Consider the following 21,158-nt stretch of genomic DNA (forward strand, 5'->3'; position numbering starts at 1 on the left):
TGCATACAGGCACCCAGATATACACGTGTACACCCCTACATGCACACACTCTTGCATATAGGTGCACATACAGATACACCTGCATACAGGCACCCAGACATGCACATGTACACCCAGACACGCACACACATCTAAATACAGGCAAAGACAGGTACACACAGATACACACACACTTGCTCCCACAGTCTTTGGAAATGGCTGATGCTTCATGAGTAAAATCTTTCCTCAGAGCTGGCAGCACTGAGGATCTGCTCTTTGATGCCCCAACTGATGCCCAGGGAACACCACTGCATGCCAAGCAGCAGCAGCTGGTGATGTTCAAGTAAATCCAGGGGCATCATTGGCCATTGCTATGTCACAGGGAACCAGCTGAGTACAGCCAGCTGCAGTGAGAGCTAGGTGGTCCTATGAGCCCTAAGACCTGCCACCAATAGCTGGGTCATTGTGCATGGTGATGCCACTTAGGAAAACCCTAAGCCCCAACCCAAGGGGTTAATCCCCAGCCAACTGTCTATATTCAGAAGATGTGTCTGCTCCAGCTTCTAGATGCAATGACCTTTGTGGGAGGGGGCAGGCAAAGCATCCTCCCAAAGCAAGGTGCTGCCTGCTGCCCGTGTTGAGCACTAGCTCTGAAATGCACCTCAAGCACTGGGATAGATTTCTGGGGTGCCAAACTAGGCTTTAGATGCAGCCACAAGAGCACAGAGGAGAGTCAACATGCAATGGGGAGGGCTGGGCAAGGGAGCAGAGCTGCCAGGCAGACCTGCCAGGGCAAGGGGGATGGCTCTAATAATTGCGTCCCCACTGATTTTCCCCCAGAGTGAGTCAATACTGAGGAACAAGGCAAGCCTGATGCACTATTGAGTGCCAAACTCCATTCACGCAATATGGATCCAGGTCCATTAACAAACGCCGAGCGAGACACTGATCCAAGACCCCCGCAGGCAGGATGTGAGCAAAGCGAGCAGAAGCACTGTGGGGAAGATCAACCCTTTCAAACCCCCTCCTCTCTCCCTTCCTGCTCTCAGTGCCTTCACTAAGTCACAGCCATAAAGCTCTGAAAACTCACAGCTCTTCTCTCATGGATCCCAGACTCCACGCCATCTCCACTGTATGTCCATGGGCTTCAGGAGACTTACACCAGAGACAGATCTGGGCCAGAGCTTCATTTTAGATCCTTGAGGCAGATACGTTAGACCCAAACCAATCTACAGGTTATGTCACCAGCAACAGATGGGCCTCATGGAATCTCCACTCCACCATGAGGACTCTAAAGATTTAGGGCTTTGCAGATAGCACAAGGGCAGAATGAATAGTACAACTCTTAGCAGTTATCAGACACGGTTTCTGCTACAACACATCATCAAGGAAAATCTAATGAGACCAAAACAGACCAATAACAGCATCCAGGAATTTCCAGCACTTGGACACCAGCTCCGCTCAACTACAGCACCTAGGAATCTGCAATGCTGGGATATTCCTGCAGCCCCTGGGCTGCAATGAATACTTCCTGTCTGTGCCATTATACAACAGCATCTGAAAACCACCAGCACTTAGCCCCAGCTGCACTGAGTCTCCTGGCTTCCATCCCTTGCACTAGCTCTGATTCAGAGCCAGCACTGGCATGCTGTCCCCTGAGATTGAAGTAGTCCAGCTTCTTGTGCCAGAACAGGTGCTCCCAGTTTGGCCAATTAAGGAGGGGGTAGCACCTGAGGGCTATAAAGTATCAGGTAGAATCTGAGGGGAGACCTGGTGAGAGAAAGACCTGGGAGTGAGAAGACAGGAAGAGGTCTTTGGGGAAAGCCACAGAGAGGCTCCCTGAAGGCTGTCCCTGGAAAGAGGGAAGAATTAGCAGAGAGCCTGTGGAGGAGCTGAGCCAGAGCCAGAACACCATGGCCAGAGAAGAAAGGAGAGGACTGAAGGTCGAGACCAGTAGCTTCAGATGCCTGATGTAAGCCAGGCCAGGCTGAGAATGAGGCATGGAGAGGAATGCTTGAGCCATACTGGAGAGCCGGAGTGTGGCGAAGCATGAAGGAGATGTATCAGAGAGCTGCGGCATGGCCAGGAAGGAAGGAGCTGTACTGGAGAGGTGGTGCGTGGCGAGAGAGGAAGAAACCATACCAGAGAGCTGGGGCAGGGCATGGGATGAAGGAGCCATACCGGAGAGCTGGGGCATGGTGAGGGAGCCGTATCAGAGAGCTGGGGCATGGCAAGCAAGGAAGGAGCCATACCGGAGAGCCGGGGCATGGCGAGGGAGGAAGGAGCCATATTGGAGAGCTTGTGCATGGTGAGGGAGCCATACCAGAGAGCCGGGGCAAGGCAAGGAACATCAGAGCCCTGCTTGAGGTACTGTCTGAACGATGGTTGTGGGACTCGGTGCTGGGACTGGTTTTGTTAGGGTATCTGTGCACCAGGGCTTTCTTTTTTAATAATTAACCCCACCACAGCCATTGGTCACAGAAGACTGGACTATTTCTGGGGATTCTGAAGGAGGGACACTGGGTTACATTGTGCCTTGACTTGCTGCAGGAGGGCGTTTCATGCAGGAGGCACCTTGTGACAGACACCATTGCATAACCTCTGCTCTATCACATCCAGCTGCCCCTCCTGCACAGACACTTCTATAGCACAACACAACACTTGGGAATCTGTAACCTAAACTAGGAAAGGACTTTGTTCCCCAAATCTATCACAAAGAACACGGACCAGCCCTCTGTGCACCCCAATCCCCTCTACAAAGGAATATGTCCATTGAAAATACTCAAGGAGGCTGCAAGTGTGTCTTTAGCAATGTCAAGCCCAGGACATGGTCTGGCTGGAAACAGGGTGGGAAAGGAGAGGTGGGAACAGGCAGGACAGGCAGCTGACCGGATCAGACTTCATGCTTGGAGATGAGGATTTGAGTGACAAATTGAGAGGTTTTATTCTAAGTGACTTTTAAAAGGGCTGGAGTCAGAGCAGCAACCCTAGACCTGAAATTCTCTACCATGGCACAGGGGCAGCAGTGCTGGCTTTCCTTCGCTGCCTCTGCCAATATGCCTTTCCCTGACCTGGAAGGAGCATTTCTGGCCCTTAGGGAGTTCGGTCTTCATGGCCCTTTCACTCCTGGCCTCACTGTTCAAACTGCTATGCAGGAGGCCAAGTGCCAGCAATGATAGTGATTTCAGTGACGGGGATATCTGCTCATCAAGGTCTGGATGGCATGGCTCCCACTGCATTTCACACAGCCCAGGCAAGCCGCTAAGAAACTTCAAACTTGGATCAGCTGGGAGCACCACTTTTGTTCCAAAAATCACTTGGAAACAATGCAAGTGCCAAGTGTGTGACTTGTTCAGCTCTCCACGGGGCCGGGTAACAGACAAGCCAACGCATTACAGGACAGAATCACAACGACCCTCCCCTCGAGCCCTCATATCTCAGAGGAAAAGCACTTGCTTTATTACAGATCCCAAAAGCTTAACATCTGTTTCAGGAGAACGATTTTACATTGTATATTTCCTTTTCCCATGGAATAAAACCACTATCTGCTCTTTGGTGCCAGTCAATGTGTGTCTATATGGTGGAGAACCAGGCTGCCTTGAGGAGATGGAGGGCTGGAGCAGGGAGACAGGCAAAGGGAGAACATTTCTCTCTCTCTCTCTCTCTCACACACACACACACACACACTCCTCGTGCAGAGAGCTCACCATGCATTTATACACAAGCAGCCTGGAAGTACATTTCACTGCTCATCAAACAGACTGCACCCCCAGCTCTCTGCCACAGCACACAAGCGGGTGAAAGGCTCCTGGAGAACAGCTTCTAGCTATGCTCTCCCTTGGTGGAGCTGTCCTTCTTTGTAACAACTAGAACATCTATCTTCAGAGGACGGGGAGAGGGGCTCAATGGGAATCGGTGACTGAAATCTCTTGGCTAGAGAGAAGGAAAACAGGACAGATCAGTTTTTTCCGACTAAAGGGGAGGAAGATGGAAGGACTCTGGTTTATTCTTCACCCCTCTCTTTCTCCAGAGCAGTGGGCTCCTTAGCCCACTTGGCCTTTGTGGTCTCCTGCTCCTCGGCATAGCCCAGGTCAGAACGCTGCCCTGCCGACCCATCGCCATTGCCTTCCAGATCCAGCTCCTCGAAGGAGGAGCCGCTAGCCCCTGACTCGCTGTAGCTGTGCTCGCTGCGATTGTCCAGTTCATCCCGCCCGCGGCCAGCTGCGAAGGGGGACAGGATGGAGGTGGCCACCGAAGTCTCTCTGCTATCGGTCGTGGCCTCCAGGCTGATGGAGCTCGTCTCGCTCAGGGTATCAGCCCCTTTTGAAGAGAAGAGGAACAGGTTAACGTGGAGGGGAAGGAGAGAGCAAGGCAAAGCTCATGGGATGCAAGGCTGAACACAGCAGCGAAGAGAAGGCTGTTGCTATATCTCTATCCTTGAAGACTTTATTCACCTTGTTTTCCATTGCACATCCCCCCACTGAAGAAACTTCCCATACAGTGATCCCCATCAGTAAGAGATCTGCCAATCAGATTAACCCCGGAAAAACTATGTGACTCCTCTAGTCTTTCCCCCGGGGAGGGGCAGGCCAAAGGAATCATGCGAAAGGAATCAATAACTGTCTCCACTGCAGAAAACGCCAGTGAGTGCACACTGCTACATCATCACCCCACTCGGCTCCATCCCAAACTCCTGGGGACTGTGTGGGAGGTTATGACTGGTATGTGGCTCCCAAAGGTCATCTCCGTTGTATTCTGGTGTACCTATGGTACCCATTCCAGATTGGACCATTAGGAGGACAAAGTAGAGATAAAAGGTTCTAGCCTAGCAAGTCCTCTGGCCCATCAACATTCACTATAAAGCACCAAAATATAGAGAGTGCATGGTAGTAACCAGCTACAAAGTCCTGTGCTGATGTAGGAGCTCACATTCCCAGAGTAGCATTAATTCAGCCACAGTGAACATGCTGGACAAAGTACATTTAACCCTTAGAGCTTCAGGAAGAGACCAGTGACCTGTGATAACTTGTTCTAGTCTCTCTCCTTCACTACGTCCTGCTCGAGCCCCAACTCCATCTCTCCTCCTTCCCTGTTGTAAATGATACCCCTATCCAATGCCCTAGCCTCTCCTATTCCCCCTCCTCCCTACAAACATCAAGACCTTTCTGGCCCCTCTCCAGGAAAGCAGAGCCTTCTGCTCTTCAGACGCCTTCCCATGCAAAGGACACTGCCCTGGCTCTAGGCCAGCATGCCCCTGCTGTGAGCTGACTGCCCCATGCAGGTTCCTCAGTGGGAGTGAGGCAAGGAAAAGCAGGGCTAGGCTGGCTTGGATGGGAGGCACCACAGTGTAGGACACACTCCACCTTAGTGTGCTGAGCAGGCCCCTCCCTTCTCTCAACCACAGACTCCTCCCCCTCCTTGGCACAGGACCCCCAACACCTCACCTCTCAGGAAACTGGCCACCCTGCAGGTGCAAAACACCTCTGGACTATCCAGGACCATAAGGGTAAACAGTCGAATTGGGAAGCCCCAAAACCACGCCAGTGCGAAGACCCATGAGTAGACATTCCTAGGAGAACCTGAACTTTGGCTTTTCTCTGAACCACTTTATGTTTACATCGACCATCACAATGTTGCATTAACACAGATGTTTGTATTTCATTTCCTTGGATTTTTTTAAGCCAAAAAGGAAATGACAACATTGTTGCAGCATTATGGGCATGCTTTCTACAGCTCCATTCACTGCACCCTTAGATGAGATGCGCATGACCCAGAACTGGGGAGAAACATCGGCTATGCTTTTCCACATGGTAAGCAACAGCTCTGTCTTCAGAGACAGGGCAAGCCCTTCCTGTGTCCCCAGGGATGCTGCAGTGCAGAGTGAAATGACTGTACCCCAGAGGAACACACCTAAATGCCAGCTGAGACACTGTATGCTGCCTGGGCATGAATGGAACTGCTCAGAACTTCATTATCTTCAAAATGAGTGAAAGTCACTCTCATTGGATGGCTGAAAGAACTGTGTGAAGAATGATCTGGATCTCAGATCTTGTCTACCTGGGGAAACTGACCAACATAGCTATTGCAGAATAACCTAGTCTGGAACAGCTGCCTGTGTGGACACACTACTCCAAAATAAAAGTGATTTCATAGTTACTCCAGAAGAGCTAGGCTGGTCAACAAAAAATATTAAAGATCTAGAAAATATGACCTATGAGGAAAGATTGAAAAAATTGGGTTTGTTTAATCTGGAAAAGAGAAGACAGAGAGAGTACACAAGAGCAGTTTTCAAGTACACAAAAGGTTGTTACAAGGAGGGAGAAAAATTGTTCTCTTTAACCTCTGAGGATAGGACAAGAAGCAATGGGTTTAAACTGCAGCAAGGGCAGTTTAGGTTGAACGTCAGGAAAAACTTTCTAACTATCAGGGTGGTTAAGCACTGGAATAAATGGCCTATGGAGGCTGGGCAATCTCCATCACTGGGGATTTTTAAGAGCAGGTTTGACAAACACCTGTCAGGGATGGTCTAGATAATACTTAGTCCTGCCTTGAGTGCAGGGGACTGGACTAGATGACCTCTCGAGGTCCCTTCCAGTTCTATGATTCTTCAGCTGACTGGTCAGAGGTCTAGTGTTTGAAGCAGCATATTACAACCAATCAAAGGCACTATAGTTTGCACTGCTATCTAAGGCGCTCTCCAGGCTTTAGTTAAACTTCGCAATATCCTGGGGTGGGGAGGGGAGGCAGAGGCACCAAGCAGGGAAATGACTTGCCCAGGACCCCAGAGTGAGTCAGTGGCAGAGCTGGGAGTGGAGTCCAGGCTACCTGGCACCCACTACTGTGCTTCCGCCACAAGACCTTGCTTCTCCCACAACTCTGTCCTTGATGCCCCATCTGTGTGACCAGCTGACGAGCCTGGTGCGTGCAAGGTCACAAACTGATGCAGCTGGGCACTGCACGGAGTGTGGAAACATACCCATCACTATGCACTGAGGACAGGGTGAAGTGTATTGGCCTGAATGTGCATCCCACTGCCCTCGACTGGAGGGAATTTGCCTGGCTAAGCTACTGACGCTGCTCTTTGGGCTCTGTTTCCAGAGGTGAGAAGTCCTGTGCTTGGCTCCTCATGTTACATAGGTCATATGTGGATCTTGAAAGATCTTCTAGGGGAGGCCAGCCATGCAGCTGGTGTTCAGGGTTGGTTTGAAAGACTGGCATAGGAGGTCACTTCTTCCTTCTCGAAACACGTCTTGAACATGTCAGTGAAATGAACAGTGATCTCACTGAATTCCCTAGCATCCATCCACGCAGCTGCTGCTAGATCTGTCATGGGCTGCCCACACAGCCCTGCCAATGCCCCTCAATCTCACTGCAGCCTCTCCCACCTCAGATATTCAACCCTGGCCCCAGCCCCGAGCGTGAAAACTTGGCAATGCAGAACTAGGCTCCTGTGAGGTGGCAGTAATTCTGAGTTACTGTGCTCGGCAGCTCCCTTCTCCCTCACTCTCCTCCAGCTTCCACAAAGAGGAACAGAAAGCTCCCACCTGCCCTGGAGCCATGAGCACTTTCAAAGGCTCTGTTCATTCCTGGGATGCATTTCGTCATTAGGTCCGGCTCCCCGCACTTCCACTAAAGCAGGCTCCCTCCCCGCCCCTTTGCAGTCTCGCACAGGGGACAGCGCCACTTGTATTTCAGTAACCCAGCGTGCCTAATGCTTTCCCCGTCTCCGGGTAGTCCGGAGAGGACAATAATGGTTTCATGGTACAGCTGCCCTCTCCTTTCGCTCCAGTTCTCTAAGTGCAGGCCCTTTCGGACATGGTGCCGCCCTCAGAGAAGAATCCTGTGCATGCACATCCACGGGGCACTGTGATGCCTGCCCTGGATGGCGTCCTGCCCCCATATCAGGATGCTATGCCTTGCCATAAAGAAGGGGCAAAAAGAGTAGGTATAAAGGGATAGATCAGGTGCGTGGGGGATGGGAGGGACACTGTATGGCTTCTAGTATTCTAGTGCACATCCATTAGTGCAGACAGACATGGGAAGAGTTTGGGTGGCAGCCAGGGGCAGAGTCTACATACTCATCCGGGCCTTGATGCTCATTGCTGGCAGCAATAATTACATACAACAAAACTATGTTCCAAGTCTATTATTAAGATGATTAAAGTCAAGTGCTTAAGAGCTGGGAAATAGGAAAGCATGAGAGTGCCCCCCTTGTGTCGGCTTTATGATACAGTCTTGAATCACGTGATTACACGCTTTTTTCCCGCAGGACCTCGCCTCCTTTGTTGCAGATGTTGAAAGGTATGCAGTGAATGAGGCAGGGGACAGCATCTCAGACTGGATACCCAACCATAAAGGCAACCAAAATTAGGGAGCACATCTATACATTCTAGCCTCAGTCTCTGTACCTCAGTTTCCCAGCTATAAAGGGGGGGGGGGAATGATAATCACACTTTTCTACCACACACAAGAATCGGGAAAATAAATTCATTAATGTTTGCAAGGCCCTCAGATATTAGAGTGCTGAGCTCCAGAGGAAAGCCCACGAGAAATGAATAATCAGATTGTGTGTGGATGGTGTGTAAGAAAGAAGGTAAAAGGCCACTCATTGCATGAGGAGCATAAAAAGATACTGGGACCCTGTGGAAATAACAGAACATGATCACATGAGTAAAGACTGTAGTATATGCACAAAGGGCAGAGTTAAGGGTACATGGGCAACCTTAATTCTGTCAATTCCATATTTCTGAGTGCTTGATTTTGTAACCTTAACAACATTCTTTTAACACAGTTTTGTTGAATGTTATTTTTTACACACACACCCCCACACACCCATTCCAGTACGTACCAATATGTATGTTAGTTTGAGAGGATCTCAGGTCAGAAGCTCAGAGTATATGGAGTAAATGTGGAATTTATAAAAGCAAAGATTCAGTAAAATTGACAATTCTGCCATGTGTCTGGGTCCAGTGGACTGCTCTCTGCTGGTCTGCTCTTATCGGCATCCACAGCCAGAACTAGTTTCACATCCTCTTCTCCCCCTCCAACTCTGCAGCCATGAACCTGCCCAGCCCATCCTGCTGCAGTCGCCTAAGAACCCCCAACCATTTCCTCAGCTAATACTTCCCCCATGATGCCAAGCTGGAAGCATGAGGACTCTGGCACCAGGAGCACGAAGACACATGGATCCTTTAAGAGTCTCCCCCACCTGATCCTTCCAGCCAGCAGATTTATCAATAGCCATCAAGCATGGGCTGCTCTCCCTGCATTGAGCAGGCACTGTCGATGCAGAATCAATTAAATGAATGGATTCAGAGATCATGGCTTGGTCTGGGGCTATCTGAGGGGCTCGGAGAAATTCAGCCCGTCACAGGCCCAGTGAAAGAGCCTGGCTAGCACACCCCAGTTGACACAGCAGATTTCATGAGTTTGGACAATGCTGCCTTTTTGTTTCCTTTCTTTGGCTCCGCCTACGCCAAGTTCCCCAGGCAGCAGGGAGTTGGGACCATGCAATCCTCATTCTATGCTGCTCCTTTGGTCAATTGAGGGGGATGATGTCCCAGGTCACTGGCAAATGGCTAGGTATGTCATGGTACCTGGTCTAAACAGTATTTGGTCCTGCCATGAGGGCAGGGGATTGGACTCGATGACCTCTTGAGGTCCCTTCCAGCCCTACAATGTATGAACCTGCACTTCCAGAGAGCTGGGGACTGGGCTGTGCCCAGGATATGCCAGCACTTTGGCCAAGGGCTCATTATACCCTCCTCCTTTGGCTAAGCATAAAGTTTCCTGTTCCTCATTACTCCTCCTCCCAACTGGGCTCAAAGGACAGCTCTGGCCCCTTCCCAGCATAGACTGCCGCTGTTTGCTGGATTCCTGAGCACTCAGCTTGGAGCAAGGCTGGGAATCCAAACAAGGAGGCTGCCCATGAGCCCTCAGCAATTTTCAAAATCTTTATCCTGGCTTTTAGCTTAAAACCTCAGAAAAGTCTGCAGTACAATCTTGGGGGTGAGCACACGCCTGCCTTTGAGCCCTGTGGACATGGCTTGGCACAGGGCACAAAAGAGGAGTGTAGCAGGATTGAAGTAGAGTCCATATTTAAAAAAAACAAAAACCCTGTGCAGTTGGCAGATTCCGTTCAGGGCAGGAACAGTAGGGGGGCTGTAGGTCAGGATAGAGTGGCAGGGGCAGTGGGAAGTCTAAGGGCAGGGCTGAGTGGCACTGGCACAGCTGTGCAGGGAGCTCAGGACTGGAGCAGCAGGTGGTTGAAGGGCAGGGCTGCTGGCTGGCAGAGCTGTGCGGGGAGCCCACGGCTGGAGCAGTGGGCAGTCGAAGGGCAGGGCTGAGTGGCAAGGCAGAACTCTGCAGGGAGTCCAGGACCAGAGCAGCAGGCAGTTAAAGGGCAGGGCTGAGGGGCACTGGCAGAGCCATGCGGGGAGCCCAGGACCAGAGCAGTAGGCAGTCGAAGGGCAGAGCTGAGGGGCACTGGCAGAGCTGTGTGGGGAGCCCAGGACCAGAGCAGCAGGCAGTCGAAGTGCAGAGCTGAGGGGCACTGGCAGAGCTGTGTGGGGAGCCCAGGACCAGAGCAGTAGGCAGTCGAAGGGCAGAGCTGAGGGGCACTGGCAGAGCTGTGCGGGGAGCCGAGGACCAGAGCAGCAGGCAGTCGAAGGGCAGAGCTGAGGGGCACTGGCAGAGCTGTGTGGGGAGCCCAGGACTGGAGCAGCAGGATTGAGGGTGCAGTGTCCAAGCCTGTGGTGCATTGACACAGTTGTAGCAGGAAGCTTGCTTAGCGCCAGTCTTTTCTTTGCCTGTCTCCAGGCAGAGCTATTAGCGTCTCACAGCCATGAGCACAGCACCAACTCATCTTAAAATGCTGGTTTGCTGTGCGCGTCTGTCGTGAAGCCAGCAATGTTCTTTCCAAATAAAATTCCACAGGTAATTGCTGCCCAAGGAGACTGGTGCCCATTGGAAAACTACAGAGAGGCAAGGGGAGGGAGGGAGCAATTAGGACAGCAGAGTACTGAGCGCAGGCAATACGTGTCCCTGATTCCTGGGAGAGAGCTGTGAGCACAAGCAGCAACGTAGCTCCTTTCCTGTGGTAAGGGTGTCTGCCAAGCCCTGGAAGTACAAAAATACTTAGCAACAAACACACTCTAGAAGATGGGACCCTGTGTGATTCATGCTTGTAGGACTCCCAAGCAGGCACTTGGAGAGCGGCTGAGACCCAGCAAAACTCATTTCATATGGGAGCCCAGGGCAGTCAACCAACTAGCCACTCGGAGATGCACTAAAATGCTGATCCAGAAGCAGGCAGTCTGCCAGGAGGAGAGGGGCCGAAACAAATTCAGGCAGATGGTTAATTCTGCTGATTTCCACCAAGGAGAAAAAGTTACAACAACAAAATCATCATCACAATCGAGCCCTTCTGGGTCCCTTTGCCTTTGAATCACACGCTGGCTCTAGTTCATTGCCGTCAGGCCCCGAATGACACTTGAGAACCCTTATTCTGCTCTGATTCTGAGCCGCATCCCCAGATTGCTGTCTCCACAATTGCACGGCCTCTGCCCCAGATCACCAACTCCACCATGTGTCCCCTTCTCCAGCCCCCCGTCTCCACCATCCGCACCTCCACCTCCATGATCTGTGTCCCCATCTCCAGGTTGCCATCTCTGCATCCCAAGCCCCAGTCCCTTGCTCACACTCTCAGTTGTTTGGACAACACCACAATTAAAGAGCTGAGAAAGAACAAGCGTGTCAGGTTAAAAACAGACTTAGTGCTGTCACCAGGGCAACTGGCTGGATGACAAAACCTGTCTGGAAAAAATTAATCATTGTTAATTATGACATCACTCTGAGTTGTGACAACAGCAACAAACAGGAGCCTGTAGGGAAGGGGCAGACTCCCCTGTACTAGAGCAATTGCGTGTAGATTTCTCCATTTTAGAGTCTATCCTGTTTCTTCACTTTGAGGAATCTTCCTGAACCAACCACTGACACTCCATCAACAATCACAAACCTAGAGCTCTGCCTCCGAGTTGGTCTTGTTACTAACCTAGGGGCTTTCCCAGCTCTGCCATAGTCTCAGTACGTGACCTCATCTGCAAAATGGGGATAATAATACACACAACCTCAGAGAGGCCGTGAGACAATTAATGTTTATAAAGTGCTTTGAGATCCTCAGATGGAAGGCACAAGAGCCAAGCGCTATGTGTGATCCTACACTCTTCTGAGACTGTAATGCACAGATCCTCAAAGGTATTTAGACTCCTAATTCCCTTTGAAATCAATGGGGGTTAGGCACCTAAATCCTTTTGAAGAGCTGCTGGAGCATGGACCACTGGCCCCAACTCTCCTCACGTTTACACCGACTTTACTCTGATGTAAATCCACCAATTTCAGTGGAGATACTCCTGATTTACCTGGCAAGAGAGGAGAACCAGGCCCCTCTGTGTGTGTGTGTCAAGCGCCATGCACATTGATGGTGTTGTCAATAACATTACTGAGGATGGAAATGATATCTGGCAGTTGTTAATATCTACACCGGATCCCTCTTCTCACAGCAGAGCAAAGAAATATTCAAGGTACATGTGTAAATCTCGATGCATAGCGACTCCAGCAAGGAGGAAAGAAACCTAATGGAGATATCCCTCCCTGTATGGCACACTAACCCCCTGGGCTGGAAATGCCACTGTCATGGTGATCTGATAGATATACAGCCTCTCTCAAGGCTCCCAGCATTTTACAGGATTACATTCTAAATCAACCCGAGGACCACTTAACATCGCCCACCTCCAGGCTGGGATGGAGCAGCTGCTTAGCAGCACCCAGCAACACCACACTGCCAATTTAGGGGAAGGAAGGGAAGTAGCTAATCAAATTCAAGTAGCAGGGAGAGTTTAAGAAAGCAGAATGCAGTTACCTCCACTGCAAATGTGCAAGGGGCGACACTGGAAATATTAGTGATCACGACTTATCAGCACTTAGCACCAAAGCAGGGTGCCCCATATGCACTGGCTCAGGAGCGACTCAAAGGGCAGAGCGCCACCTAATGAATTGCCACCACTGCTGCCTGCAGCAGCTCCGCTTTCCTTGAGGATCTCCCACCAGCCCCTGCCATGAGCTGGGAGAGCCTGAGGTATCTGAAGAGATCGCAGCCCAAGGTGGCCTGGCTGCAGATATGGATTTAAAAATAATAATAATGATGAGGGAAAACTGGCAGATGGTTCAAAGCAGTGATGAAAATCAGTTGAAACTGATTTTTTCTTTCTTCCGGCTGAAAGACGAGGCTGAGCAGCTGTGGAAGAAGGTGGCGTCATCGAATATTTTTCTAAAAACTCCATTAAACTGGCATGTGCTCTTGCTGTTTTCCCTTTCCCATGGCTGCTGATAACCAAGGGAATCACATGTAAATAGCAGCTTCTGATCAGCCTCCTCCCCATTATTCAGTGAGAGAAGCGGTGCAGAAGCAGGACTGAGTGCCTGGCCCAGGAGAAGGTTTCCTGACCCAGTTCTGTGCTCAGTCCTGTTCCCGCTAATCAAGAGATTCCTGCTTTGAACAAGGAACTGGCATCATGACTACAGAGTGCTGAGGAGACCTGTGGGACTGGGGCCTCTCTCTTTGCTTACGTGTTCTTGCTGCAGATCTCCTTCCTTTGCTCCATGCTCCCTCCCCTTTCAGAGGCTAGCCTACCAAAGGCATGGTGCCTCTGTCTTCTGGGAGGGGTAGGACTGACCTACTGACCTGCATCAGGTCACTGATGTAGCAGAGAGGACCTACACTTCCCCTATTCTCAGGCCCTGTCTGCTTCACTTGCCATCCTCCCTCCTCCACAACACACACACAATCTCCTCCTGTGAACCAGACAGAGCTGAAGTTGCGAGATTATTTCCTGACAAACAACATGTTTTTTAACTTAACAGAAATGTAGTTTCTATGTCGAGGTGACTTGATCTTGTAGGAAAAGCATTACACTTGTCTGGATTTTTCCCCTTGAATGAATGAATGTTTATCAGGCACTTCTCATTCTGTGATCTCTCAGCACTTTGCAGATGCTGTCTGGCTCAGTGCACGTTCACCTGCTGAAATGGAAACATCTCTGAGGTGAAATATCGGGGCAACTCTACCCCTTTCTTCTGCTTTTTTTTTTGGGGGGGGGAAGGGAAGAAGAGGGAGGGCTTCTTTTCCCAGAATTATACCTGGGATGGGAGATCCAGGCTGAGACCTAGCAGAACTCATTCCACACAAGTGTGCTGGGCAGTTAAATGCCTAGTAGAAAAGAGACTGAGGTCACCACAAATTCATTTCATGTAGAGTTAAAACAAGGATTGATCTAATAGCCCGGGTGTTAAGATGTCCCCATTGTCTCCATGTGAATTCGTTGCAGGCAGGAATCTTTCTACAGGTGCGAGCACAGAACTGGTTCAAGAAGCTTTCTCCTGGGCCTGGAGCTTGTTGCGCAGATAGGATCAATGAAAGTCACAGAGTCTCAGCACCTTGACTTAAAGAGGTCCTTGACCAGGAAATACCACAAATGCCCTAGTCCTGGAATGACCAAACTAGACAGATTACTCTACCACAGCGGTTCATAGATTCATAGAGTCTAGGGTCAGAAGGGACCAATGTGATCATCTAGTCCGACCCCCTGCACAAAGCAGGCCACAGAACCCTACCCATCCACTTCTATAGCAAACCTCTAACCTATGCCTGAGTTATTGAAGTCTTCAAATTGTGGTTTGAAGACCTCAAGCTGCAGAGAATCCACCAACAAGTGACCCATGCCCCACGCTGCAGAGGAAGGCGAAAAACCTCCAGGGCCTCGTCAATCTGCCCTGGAGGAAAATTCCCTCCTGACCCCAAATATGTCGATCAGCTAAACCCTGAGCATGTGGGCAAGACTCACTCGCCAGCACTCAGAAAAAAATTCTCTGCAGTAACTCAGATCCCATCCCATCCAACATTCCATCACCAACCACTGGGCATACTTATCTGGCGATAATCAAAGATCAATTGCCAAAATTTGGATCTCCCATCATACCATCCCTTCCATAAACTTATCAAGCTTAATCTTAAAGCCAGATATGTCTTTTGCTCCCACTACTCCCCTTGGAAGGCTGTTCCAGAACTTCACTCCTCTAATGGTTAGAAACCTTCGTCTAATTTCAAGTCTAAACCTCCTAGTGTCCAGTTTATACCCCATTCGTTCTTGTATCTACATTGGTACTTAAATAATTCCTCTCCCTCCCTAATATTATTCCCTCTGATATATTTATAAAGAGCAAGCATATCCCCCCTCAGCCTTCTTTTGGCTAGACTAAACAAGCCAAGCTCTTTGAGTCTCTTTTCATATGATAGGTTTTCCATTCCTCGGATCATCCTAGTAGCCCGTCTCTGAACCTGTTCCAGTTTGAATTCATCCTTCTTAAACATGGGAGACCAGAACTGCACACAGTATTCCAGGTGGGGTCTCACCAGCGCCTTATATAACGGTACTAACACCTCCTTATCTTTGCTGGAAATATCTCGCCTGATGCATCCTAAAACCGCATTAGCTTTTTTAACGGCCATATCACATTGGCAGCTCATAGTCATCCTGTGATCTACCAATACTCCAAGGTCCTTCTCCTCCTCTGTTGCTTCCAACTGATGCGTCCCCAATCTATATCTAAAGTTCTTATTATTAATCCCTAAGTGCATGACCTTGCACTTTTCACTATTAAATTTCATCCTATTACTATTACTCCAGTTTACAAGGTCGTCCAGATCTTCCTGTATGATATCCCAGTCTTTCTCCGGGTTAGCAATACCCCCCAGCTTTGTGTCATCCGCGAACTTTATTAGCACATTCCCGCTTTTTGTGCCAAGGTCAGTAATAAAAAGGTTAAATAAGATTGGACCCAAAACTGATCCTTGAGGAACTCCACTAGTAACCTCCTTCCAGCCTGACAGTTCACCCTTCAGTACGACCCGTTGTAGTCTTCCCTTTAACCAGTTCCTTATCCACCTTTCAATTCTCATATTGATCCCCATCTTTTCCAACTTGACAAATAATTCCGCATGTGGAACCGTGTCAAATGCCTTACTGAAATCGAGGTAAATTAGGTCTACCACATTTCCTTTGTCTAAATAGTCTGTAACCTTCTCAAAGAAGGAGATCAGGTTGGTTTGGCACGATCTACCTTTAGTAAAACCATGTTGTACTTTGTCCCAGTTACCATTGACCTCAATGTCCTTAACTACTTTCTCCTTCAAAATTTTTTCCAAGACCTTACATACTACAGATGTCAAACTAACAGGCCTATAGTTACTCGGATCACTCTTTCTCCTTTTCTTAAAGATAGGAACTACGTTAGCAATTCTCCAGTCGTACGGTACAACCCCTGAGTTTACTGATTCATTAAAAATTCTTGCTAACGGGCTTACAATTTCATGCGCCAGTTCCTTTAATATTCTCGGATGAAGATTGTCCGGGCCCTCCGATTTTGTCCCATTAAGCTGTTCAAGTATGGCTTCTACCTCAGATGTGGTAATATCCCCCTCCATATCCTTATTCCCGTTTGTCATCCTTCCATTACCCCTAAGCTCCTGTCATAAACAGATAGCTAAGGGTTACTGTCTCTTTCACCTGAAGCACCTGACCAGAGGACCAATCAGGAAACCGGATTTTTTCAACTTTGGGTGGAGGGAATTTTGTGTCTGAGGTCTTTGTTTTCTGTCTGCCTGCTTTCTCTGAGCTTTGGAGAAGTAGTTTCTGCTTTCTAATCTTCTGTTTCTAAGTGTAAGGACAAAGAGATCAGATAGTAAGTTATATGGCTTTTTTTCTTTGGTATTTGCATGAATATAAGTGCTGGAGTGCTTTGATTTGTATTCTTTTTGAATAAGGCTGTTTATTCATATTTCTTTTAAGCAATTAACCCTGTATTTTGTCACCTTAATACAGAGAGACCATTTGTATGTATTTTTCTTTCTTTTTTATATAAAGCTTTCTTTTTAAAACCTGTTGAAGTTTTCTTTACTGGGAAATTTCAGGGAAATTGAGTCTGTACTCACCAGGGAATTGGTGGGAGGAAGAAATCAGGGGGAGATCTGTGTGTGTTGGATTTGCTAGCCTGATTTTGCATTCCCTCTGGGTGAAGAGGAAAGTGCTTTTGTTTCCAGGACTGGGAACGGAGAGGGGGAGTCACTCTGTTTGGATTCACAGAGCTTGTGTCTGTGTATCTCTCCAGGAGCACCTGAGGGGGGGAAGGGAAAAAGGATTATTTCCCTTTGTTGTGAGACTCAAGGGATTTGGGTCTTGAGGTCCCCAGGGAAGGTTTTTTCCAGGGGGACCAGAGTGCCCCAAAACACTAATTTTTTGGGTGGTGGCAGCAAGTACCAGGTCCAAGCTGGTAACTAAGCTTGGAGGTTTTCATGCTAATCCCCATATTTTGGACGCTAAGGTCCAAATCTGGGACTAAAGGTATGATAGCTCCCCATTAACCTTATTAAAGACTGAGGCAAAGTACTTATTTAGATATTGGGCCATGCCTAGGTTATCCTTAACCTCCTTTCCATCCTCAGTGTGTAGCGGTCCCACTTCTTTCTTTGTTTTCTTCTTATTTATATGGCTATAGAACCTTTTACTATTGGTTTTAATTCCCTTTGCAAGGTTCAACTCTACTTGGCTTTTAGCCTCTCTCACTTTATCCCTACATGTTCTGACCTCACTAAGATAGCTTTCCTTGCTAATTCCACCCTTCTTCCACTCCTTGTAGGCCTTCTGCTTTTTCTTAATCACCTCTCTGAGATGCTTGCTCATCCAGCTTGGTCTACAACTCCTGCCTATGGTTTTTTCCCCCTTTCTTGGGATGCAGGCTTCTGATAGTTTCTGCAGCTGCGACTTAAAGTAATTCCAGGCCTCTTCCGCATTTAGATCCACAAGTTCTTCAGTCCAATCCACTTCCCTAACTAATTTCCTTAATTCTTTAAAGTTAGCCCTTTTGAAATAAAAAACCCTAGTCCCAGATCTATTTTTGTTTATCCTTCCATCTAGTTTGAACTGAATTAGCTCATGATCACTCGAACCAAGTTTGTCCCCTACAACCATTTCTTCTATGAGGTCCTCACTGCTCACCAAAACCAAATCTAAAATGGCATCCCCTCTTGTCAGTTCTTCAACTACTTGGTGAAGGAATCCATCAGCTATCACATCCAGAAAAATCTGAGCCCTACTATTCTTGCTAGCACTTGTACTCCAGTCTATATCTGGGAAGTTAAAGTCTCCCATGATCACACATTTCCCATTAGTGTTTACTTCCTTAAAAACATTAAAGAGGTCTCTATCCATCTCCAAATCAGATCCCGGCGGTCTGTAGCACACCCCAAGCACTATCTCAGGGGAGGCTTTAGTAGCTTTCTTTCCCAGTGTGATTTTTGCCCAGACAGACTCTGTCTTGTCCATTCCATCACTTCTTATTTCTTTACAGTTAACCTCCTCATTGATGTACAACGCTACTCCACCACCTTTGCCTTTATTTCTATCTTTCCTAAACAACACATAGCCTTCAATACCTGTACTCCAGTCATGACTACTATTCCACCACGTTTCTGTTATCCCTATAATATCCGGTTTCACTTCCTGCACCAGTAGCTCTAGTTCCTCCATTTTGTTCCCTAGGCTCCTCGCATTAGTATATAGACATCTTAATTTTTGCCATTTGGCTTCACTCACATTCTGTACCTTGTTAGGCATAGACATTCTACCACCAACATCACCTGTTAGTCTGTTATCTACACTACCCTTCCTTCTTATGCCAATTCTTCTGTCCACGGCTGTATTCCCTCTTACTTTGTTTACTTCCCTCTCAAGGTTAAATTCCGGCGTGGAGATCTCCCGACCATCTCCCAATCATCTCCCCCAAATTTCTAGTTTAAAGCTCTTTTAATCAGGTCGGCGAGCCTCCATCCTAGAAGTCTATTTCCCTCCTTGCTCAGGTGAAGTCCATCCCGAGAGAACAGTCTTCTGTCCGTAAATGCTTCCCAATGGCCGTACATCCCAAAGCCCTCCTTATAGCATCACTGCATGAACCATCTGTTGATCACCATAATCTTGTCACACCTTTGTCACCCTTCTCTAGGAACCGGCAGAATCCCACTGAAGATCACCTGAGCCTCGATTTCCTTAAGAGTCTTCCCCAGTCTGGCATAGTCTCCCTTGATACATTCCAGAGAGTATCTAGCCATATCATTCGTTCCCACATGAAGGACAATCAACGGATTCTTCCCTGCTCCCGCTAGTATCCTTTTCAGCCTCAGGTCCACATCCTGTATCTTAGCATCCGGCAGACAGCACACCCTTCTGTTCTCCCGATCAGCTCTAGTCACAGGCCTGTCTACTCTTCTCAGTAGAGAGTCTCCAATCACGTAGACCTGCCTTTTCCTGGTGACACCCTGGGCCATGTAGCACTGGTGGTAGCACGCTGTAGGCAGACAGTAGGCAGGTTAGTTTGAAGTACAGAGTCATGCTCAGAATCCATTCTCACTGCACTGGCTACCATGACCAAGGTAGCATGCCAAGGACTTCTAAGTTTTAGGTGAGAGAAATGAGGTCTCAGTCTGAGAGCTGCTGCTCTACAGGGTCCTGTGCAGCCGAGCATCCTGATTCTGGATTCAGTGAACTTGGGAACCACTTTGTCTGCAGGGTTCCTGATACTGGACTGACTGGTCAGGTTCTTCACTGGCAGTGTGGCCTTCTTCAATTCCAAGAACGGGAGGAACAATGAAAGGAAAAAGCAAGAAAAAACATCCAAGTTCTCTGAGGTCAGCAGTGCTGTAGACTGGCGGAGGCTACAAGGCTGGGGTCAGACCTGCATCCATCGCTCTCTGCACTGAATACCCCGTCACTGTACATCAGGTGCAGGCTCTCTGGAATCACGGACAAGTTCCCAAGGGAGAATCTCTCAGCCTAGAGTCCTTCCTGGGGACCAGCTGGGGCAGTGGGATGAGAGGATTAGCCTGGGCTGGCACATGCTGAATTAACACAGCTCTCCTCTGAAAGGCTCACATCCCAATGTCCGCCTGTTCCCTTTGGCTTTGTGGCTGACCATGAATTTTCATGCTCACTGTGTGAATGGGCAGAGGTTGGAAAGGCCGATTCGATTACTTTAATAGTATCTGAAAAATGAGCATGGCCCCACAGGTTTGACATAGAGAGGGACTGTGTCAGTTTCTCAGCCCAGCAGCCTCCATATACACTTCTCTCTTGACCTCCCCTGCTCTCCCAGTCCTGCCCCACCCCCACAGCACTGCCAATGCCCCTTATTCCTGCTCACCCAGTCCTCGGTCTGGCCTTATCAGATAGAGCCAACCACTCAAACTGCTTCACTGGTTTTGGATTTCCATGGATTTCCACTCCAGATTAGTCTGAGGTGCCCAATTCGTTTCACTTGTTAATTTATTCAGATGTCAACCGGGGGACTCTCCCCTGTTGTGTGAAATCTATTGCATAACCAGGAGGAGCATTTACTTTGCTCAGGGAGCGGTTGTGTAAGCAGCCACCATGAACTAAAGGAAGAAAACAGGAGACAGAAAGTGCCAGCCTTGGAAGCGAAAAGCATTAATAAAGTTTACCCAAGGTTTCAGGCTCCATTGCGCTGCTCCACCATTCCGTAACCCCCAGCAGCCACATCTCTCTGTTCCGCACCAAGGGCGACAGGAAATAGCTTCACGTGCCCTATACCCAGGCACTTTTCCAGCGCTCTATCGCTTCTAACCATGTTTGAGCAGTCTCAGCCAGCCACTTCGGCAGACTCCTCCCCTTCTGCGGAGGACCCTGCATGTGCCGCCTGCTGTCCTGAGTGAAGAGAGACAGTAACAGAAAAGCCCAAGAGTGGGCAGGCAGATGGGCCATTGGGTTGCTGTGGGATCCCCGCAGCAGTGGGGCAGTTGCTGTAAACCTGGACAGGTGCCCCCTGGAGGAATCACTCCAGTGGATTTACAGCAGGAATGTTGGCTAGAATGTAGCTATCATGAAACTAGGGGAGTGGGGTTGGTTGAGGCAGGATGACCAGTCTCTTTGGAAGTCCAGGCTTCTCTTGGGCGTGGCAGAATCTTCCCTCATTTTAATGGTACCAAGATTTCAGTGCTTGGCACATCTTCCACTCGGGGTATTCGATCCCCAGACACTTCTGAATCTGTAATGAAC

The 21,158-nt window shown here is 48.9% G+C and overlaps 1 protein-coding gene across 3 annotated transcripts in view; it reads right to left on the reverse strand.

Annotated features, from left to right (window-relative positions):
- Nucleotides 1–3,401: 3,401 nt before the first annotated feature.
- TEX264 (testis expressed 264, ER-phagy receptor) overlaps nt 3,402–21,158 on the reverse strand; it is a 134,606-nt gene continuing 116,849 nt past the window's right edge. For all 3 annotated transcript variants that reach the window (XM_030570672.1, XM_030570670.1, XM_030570671.1), the window contains one exon: nt 3,402–4,299. In XM_030570672.1, coding sequence (XP_030426532.1) covers nt 3,983–4,299 — 317 coding nt within the window. In that variant the 3' untranslated portion in view covers nt 3,402–3,982. The remainder of the gene's footprint in view (nt 4,300–21,158) is intronic.

Source organism: Gopherus evgoodei, chromosome 7 (assembly GCF_007399415.2).
Source record: "Gopherus evgoodei ecotype Sinaloan lineage chromosome 7, rGopEvg1_v1.p, whole genome shotgun sequence".
Lineage (NCBI taxonomy): Eukaryota > Metazoa > Chordata > Testudines > Testudinidae > Gopherus > Gopherus evgoodei.